At 42.7% G+C, this 7,251-nt stretch overlaps 1 protein-coding gene across 1 annotated transcript in view; it reads left to right on the forward strand.

Moving 5' to 3' along the window:
• Positions 1 to 2,013, forward strand: part of POLR3B (polymerase (RNA) III (DNA directed) polypeptide B) — an 83,163-nt gene extending 81,150 nt beyond the window's left edge. Inside the window, exon 27 of the mRNA XM_009332966.1 lies at positions 1,457 to 2,013. Coding sequence (XP_009331241.1) covers positions 1,457 to 1,586 — 130 coding nt within the window. The 3' untranslated portion in view covers positions 1,587 to 2,013. The remainder of the gene's footprint in view (positions 1 to 1,456) is intronic.
• Positions 2,014 to 7,251: the final 5,238 nt, after the last annotated feature.

A 7,251-nucleotide genomic window follows, 5' to 3' on the forward strand; every position in this document is an offset into this window, starting at 1 on the left:
AGACAAAGCCAAAGCGATTACTGGGAATAAGTGAAGCTTCATTCCTCATCGTGAGCTGCAGAAATGTAATTAAGGCTTCTGTACCATTGGTTGAAAGCTTTCTTGGTTTAAAAAAAAAGAAGAAGAAATACATACCCCAAGTATGGAGCATGTGCAGGTCAAGGCAACCGCAGTTTTCTTGGAAAATAACCAGCTTTTTGATGTGCTCTTTAAGTATGTCTGTAAAAGAGAAGTAGCAGAGTCTGAAAAAGTAACTGGAAGACTAATGCCAGCTCTCATAACCAAGAACCTCATTAACACTAGCCAACTTTATTGGACCTGTCCCCATTGACTTCCACGTGCACTAGGTCAAGTTCACTGGTAACAGAAACAAGTGACTAAACATTGGCTGTATTGTAGATATTGACTCTCAGCCTCATTCTGTACCACAGAAGCATGTAGGGATTTGCTAATTCTTCCTTAATTGGATCTTCAGACTGTTATGACTTTATGCCAGAAATACAAATTTGAAACACGGAAGCAAAAAAAGAGCTTTGTTAGACCATTAGGAAGTGCTGAGTCACTCTGTGTTCCCAAAGGCCTGGCTTTCTCAACTCTCCAAAACCAGAAGATGGAATATACAGGAGAATGAGGAATTAGGGAGGTTGGAAACTGATATTTATAAGAAAGATTTTTAATTTCCTTTGTGTGTACACGGAGTATGAAATTAAATAATTTAAACAGTTGCTACCACCACTGAATTTGAGTCCTGATATTGGAAAGATGGCTGAGTGAGCAGCCTATATATTCCTTACATGGTCAAGGTTATATCTAAATGACAAAAAGTCCCTTTCCCCCAGAATTTTAAGATCATTATTTGAGTAAAGAGCGTGAAGAATATGTGTTAAAGCAGTTTTACTGGTTTTCCGTCTTGACTAAAGCTTTGGCTGTTCACACAGAGAGATGTAAGACGAAAGATGCCATTTCTCACCATTCTGGAATATGAACTGATTTGAGACGTTATAGAGTGAAATTGCGTATAAAGAAAAAACCTAAGCGTGAACCTTCTTTCTTCCTGCCTCTTTTTTTGTGACATATATATAAGACAGAAACTGGATGATTATGTTTTCAGAAATACTTAGCTTTCTCTCATTACGCAATGCTGAATTTGTGTTGGCAGTTATGTGAGTAGTGAAGAAGTCAGTCCTGTTAGCTACCGAACATTGTGATTCTCCTCCAAGAGAAGTGCAGGTTTAACATTAAGCTTCTATTGACTTCAGTCAGATTATTCAAAGGCTTAAAGTCATGACTGACTTAAGGGCTAAAATGTGTCTCAAGCACTTGGCTCTTTCTAGGACTGAGCCCAGTGTTTAAATGCAGGTGGACAAAAAAACCAGTGGATAGTGGCAACTGTTTTTTTTTCTGCAGAGTTTCATTTATGCACCAACTCTGACTTTCTTTTTGTTTGTTTCCCTAGGTGCCACTACTGCAAATCATCATGTCATGTGTCTTCTCTGCGCATACCTTATGCCTGTAAACTCTTATTCCAAGAACTGCAGTCAATGAACATCATACCTAGGCTAAAACTAGCTAAGTACAATGAATGAACAGGATGAAAAAGATGGAAATAAGTACTTTACAGAAATTGAAATCCAGCATATATAACTGGAAGATTTTTTTGGTGAACAGGAATAACTCTAAAACCTGAGTGGGTAGAAGGGAGGTGCAAGACAGTGTAAGAAATCTTTCTTACATATCCTGCCTGTTTTTAAGTTGACTGGGAGACTCTGTCAGTAGAATACACTAGGAGCAATTCTGAAAGTCTTGATTAGTCTGAGTGAACAGGACACGTGGGAATTGTGGGATAAGGCCATGATCCAGCAAAGCAGTTGCATCACTTCAAACAACTCCATGCTTGGTTTTGAAAAGTGCTTTGCTGGACTAGGGCTTGAGCTGAGCTAAATGCACGTCTTATTCATAGAGGTTAAAAATGTTTTCCAGACCAGTGTAATATGAAAGACTAATAAATGTTTTAAATAATACTGCCTGAATATGTGTTGATAGTTGTGTAAGGACATCTTACAATGTCTAAACCATTTTCCTATTCCTGAAGCATTTTGTTAAAGCGTTAAAATTTTGTTAAGTAGTGTCAGGCTTAGAGAAATGGAACTACTTTCTCGAGAACTTGAAATCAGACGTTTTGCATGGGATTTCAATATGCAGGTGCATTTGTGTGCAAGCAATGGTGTGATTATACAGTCAATCTGCTTTCAGCTAAATGTACGCAGTTTCCGTGAAGTTCAAGGGAGGTGGCTGCATATGCAGCAAGTGCATGATACAGCTTACAGATATCGATTCAATTCCTACTGAGTACAGTAGATTTAATAATACACTGGCCCAAAGCCCTGAAAAGATGGGCTGCCAACACTAGGTACTGATGTATGCTGTCCTAGGACTTTAGAACTTTTTTTAAATATGGGCATAGCTAAAACTTTTTTTAAGAACAAAACAAAACAAAAAAAGAACTATGAAGAGCGACAAATCCTCCACTGACAGTGAAGCAGGTTTGAATGACCTGAAAGGATTTAGAAAGGGAACAGCTGGATTTTTTCATGAGATCTGAGGCCTAGAACTAAAGCAGTGGATGAACCTAAGAGTCACTCGGTACCCTAAACTCACTTGAGCCCTTACTCAGCAAAGCGTATGGTTAACTTCTTAAGCAAAGGAGTAGTCCCACTGAAGTCAAGATGAGGTGTGTGCATGTTCAGGTGCTTCAGAGAAAGGCAACGCTCTAGATCAGCGAGGATACAGAACACTGCCTGTCATCTGGAAGTCCCGAGATGCTCTTTGGCTCCTCGTATGGCTGAATTGTGCATGCCGATCCTGACACTGCTCTTCCAGTCATATTGCTGCTGTTCTCTTAGCTGCTTAAGAAGCACAGATGAGTATCAGCCTGAGTAGGCTTGCTTTTTAAGCTTCTGCCAAAATGCTTAAACTAATAGTTTTGTGCCTGGGCTTACAAATCGAGTCTGAAGGGATAGATTTTACTTTTCTTTTTTTTTTGCAATTGGACTAATGACAACACAGATGTCAACGCAGCACATTTGGATTGGAAAAGCTCTTGAAGCACCTCTACCAGGATCTGAACAGCTCGGGGTTATTTACAAAGAGTTTTAAAAGAGTGACGTACTGCTTCAAACTGGAGGAAGAGGTTAACCAAAAGCCCCAACCAAATGAACAACCTTTGCTTTGCTCCCTGAGATTGCCAAACTGAGGCTCGGGTGCACCAGCAGAGGGAGTGAGCCTCAAAGGCTACGGCCTGGTGGGGGAAAGTTTTGACCTGGATCAAGGAAACTACGCTGAGGATAAGGTGTTCTTGCTAGCTAGTCCTTTCTTAAGTGGTCTCCTAGGTTAGATGGTCGGAGCTACAGGACGTTGCAGACTAAGCAATGTGCACAATTACACCTGTGGAAATTTAAGCAGACACAGCAGAGATGGAGGAGGAGCAAAGGAGTGTGCTCATGAGTAACCCTATTGAGAGAACAGGTCTATGTGCAACGCTGAGGGGTAACCTTGCAGCTAGTTCACCTCAAGCTGATGAAAGTGTGGGGATGAAAGGTTTTGTGAGGGTGAAGGAAATCCTCTGTGATAGCTGAAGTTTAGGAAGAAAGGGCAGCCTTAGCAATGATGGATCCAGTAGAACATAGAAACTAGACATGTCTGGCAGTTAGTGAGGGTCACCCGCTATCAACTATTCTGGTGATACATCAGTTCCATTTACACATCATTGCTGTCTAACCTAAGCCTGTGCATACACCGGAGGCTTATTTGAGTGCGGATTTGAGTTGAGACTCTGATTTTTACTTTTTGCCTCTCTTTAAGAGGCTACCTATGTTCCATCGTAATAGACACCCGCAAGTAATCTCTTGGCGATGGAATAAGCATTGCAAAACCAGCAGCGGAAATGGAACAAACAGCTATGGATTCCTGGAACACGGTTGGTCAAAGTGGCAATTCAAGGAAGGAATCCTGCTGCAGCCAGGAAAAATTATGACGCGTGGACTGATCAGGTAAAATACATTCTCAGAACCCCAGAGCTGTCACCGTACTTTGCTCTGGTGAGCCTCATCTTTGCAGCCCTTTGAATTATCTTCCTAGCCAACCTCCCCTCCCCCGCTTTTTATACAGTGAATGCCTTCACAAAGAGGTCTTATGTCGGCTAACGGCTGTACTGCTGTAACTAGACTTGCCTAAATCAACCCTGCCATGACTCTGTCTAATTGCTGAAAGAGGTACAATATTCTCAACAGCACTTGACAAAAATCTTAAGGCTTTATCACAAGAAACTGTGGCTAGAAAATGGCCATAAAGTTTTCATTCCACTGCAACTTCATTCTCTTGTATTTAGCGTCCAGGAGAGTCTTTCTAGAAATGCTATTCAGCATGAAGGTCACTCGTGTTAGTCCCAGCTGAAATGCCGAATACAGTCCGCTTTCTGAGATAAGCTAGAGGTGTGTGCTGCTGTTGGAAGAGATACCTAACTCCATATAGTATGTCTAAGTTGCCATTTACTTTGCAGATAAAAGATTAAATGCTATTAAAAGGTAGAAGCATTTTCAGGCCTAGAATTCAGTAATCAAGTCTATTATTTCACTGCAAAACAAAGACTCATTAAAAGCTACCCCTTCAAACACTATACGTGTCCAGCTCTACTGTTCTGCTGTGAGAAACAGAATCAAGCCGGGGATGGGCTGCAGGATACTACGGGGCAGAGCAAAGCACAGCTCTTTTAGCCAATTCTGGAACTGTGGGCAAGGTCACTTGTTCAGAGTTCAGAAAAACAGCCTCACTTGGAGTCATTTACATAACCCTTACAAGTTTTTGACTTTTTTTTTTTTAAGATAAATGTTTCCAAACATAGAAACTAGAAAAACAAACTATAAAGACAAATGAAACCAGACTGGCCAATTTTGGCATTCAAAGAGGATATAATATGAAATATAGGCATACTGAGATGTAATAATTTTAAGATGTGGAAAGTAAAGGGCTCCCACTAAGCACAATTGGGTTTGTTTGTAATGTCCATATCTCCTTAAGAGTTTTGCTTACAAAGAAGCTTCAATGTGCAGCAAGGAGAGCTTTTAATTCTTTGGACTTCCTACTTGTTGCTTAAAGAGGGAGGAAAACCAATGAAAAACATAGACCCGTGATGATGAGAAATTACTCTATGTCTTTTCTCGGGTTTTCTGATGGTAAACAGAAAAATATCTGTGGTTCATAGCAAAATGGGAGTACATCAGAATTAAAAGCCTAAAAAGACTGAAGAATATTTCATTGGTTAGTGATAACAAATGGCAAACTAATGAATAGTGCTGTGCATCTGAAAATGGGTTTGCAAGCCCTGCTCAGAACACACCTGTAAAGCCTGATGGCAATAACTGGCATCACGCAGCTGCAAAACCAAACTAGAGGGGCTGAAAACGTGTCTGTACTTTCTCTGTCTGGAGGCTCTTGAGGACTAGGATGGCCCTAGCACGAGGGAGTGCAAGCCCTGAAACGACCTACCTGGCTCCCAGCCCTCCCACAGTGACCCACAGGAGCAGCGTGGGGAGCACCAGCCCTCCTCAGCCGTGTCCCAGCACAAGCGTCTCTGGGCCGCGGCACAGAGCTGGCTCAGCACTGCCGAGAGGCCCCTCCAGCCGGCCTCTCCTCCAGTCGGAGCTGAGGATTGTTTTACAGCCCATTGCCGATTCAGTGGGGCCATGGGGCACTTGATGAATTCCCGCCTCCGAAGAGGACGTGACTTGCCCAGGGCCACAAAAAGACCGTGCCAGAACTGGGATCAGGACTGCGCAGTCCCCAGGTGCCAGACACGTGCTTGCCTTAAAACTGAGCACTTCATCAAACCGTAAAATCCAGCCAGATGGTGACTCTCTGCTATTATCTGGACCGGTGCTGGGAGGCTTAACGTGTGCAAGGCACGGGGAAGATCTGGATTCCAGTTTCTGTGTCTAAGGCTCAGAAGCCCAGAAAACGGATCCATGTTTTAGACCTAAATGCTGCTAGAAACTTGAATGTGTTTGAACCCAAGTTCTGGCTTCGGCCCGTCCTCATGAAATGTTTCCATCTCAGCCTGAACCCACCAGTTTCAGTGGGGAAGTTCTTTCTTTGGGAAGGGGTAGAGAGGTGCGGGAGTAAGAAATGGCTACTTCGTCAATCTTACTCTGCCCTGTGTACATGGCCCCAGTCAGATTCTCTTCTTCCGGGTAGCAAAGACTGCACGAATCGGCCAGTGGATCAGTTTTGCCTCTCAGCAATCATTTAAGAACTTACTGTATGGACCCAGGAGGCAAACACCCTCTCTGCCTTCCGTACGTACGAACATACGTCCCAGAACACCGGAACTCTCAGTTAAACTCTCCAAACCCAGGTCAGAGCCAATGCAGAGATTTTTTTTTGCAGTTGGTTAAAAAGTGGTTTATATGGCTTCATTCCTGTCTCGAAGTCAGCAGCAAAGATTTCTGTTGGCTACCCTGCAAATGGACTTGAGCCTTTGTTCCATCTTCAGAAAAATCCCTTCCAAGCTTGTGAGCGGGCCATTGCTCTATGCATCTTGCTGCTGGGGGGGGGGGGGGGAGAAAAACAACTGTGTATTCTCCTAATTACAGTTACTCCTTTATTTGTGTATTTCCTGAGACAGGTATCTCTGAGGTGGTTCCAATGACCAAGTATTTTTTCCAATAGCTTCTTTGTGCATGTCTTTGTCCCCTCCTCCCAGTCAGTATATAAACAGCATGTTAGTTCCAAATCAAAAGCAATTCCCTGCTGCTAAGTGCAGCGGAGCCTTTGTCTTTCATTAGCATGAGTTTTGGGGAGCTACTTGACCTACGCATATGCTTTACCATTCCAGACGGTGCATGGTAGTTATTGTCCACTCAGACTTAGTAAACGATGACACTCTGTAAACAGAAAAATAACTCAAAATCTGAGAAGTCACTGTGCTAAATAGCAAAGTTCTAATTTCTTGCTAATGTCGGGTTCTAATAATAATACCATGGAAATGGTTTTCCCTTGAACTCCTAGTGAATTGGAAATTTCACTCTGCATTCAGGCCTCACCCTGCCAGTCCGAGGCAGGCGCTGAAGGTAATTCTCTGTGCTCCAGGCGGATCAAAAGAAGCTCATTATCAGTCGGTCATCTAAAAGGATATGACAGCTTCGCATCCAGTTGTTTGGCAGCTTAGATGCAGTCTGGAATGGATCTTTTCTGTGT

Source organism: Pygoscelis adeliae, unplaced genomic scaffold (genome assembly GCF_000699105.1).
Source record: "Pygoscelis adeliae isolate BGI_AS28 unplaced genomic scaffold, ASM69910v1 Scaffold38, whole genome shotgun sequence".
Taxonomy (NCBI): Eukaryota; Metazoa; Chordata; class Aves; order Sphenisciformes; family Spheniscidae; genus Pygoscelis; species Pygoscelis adeliae.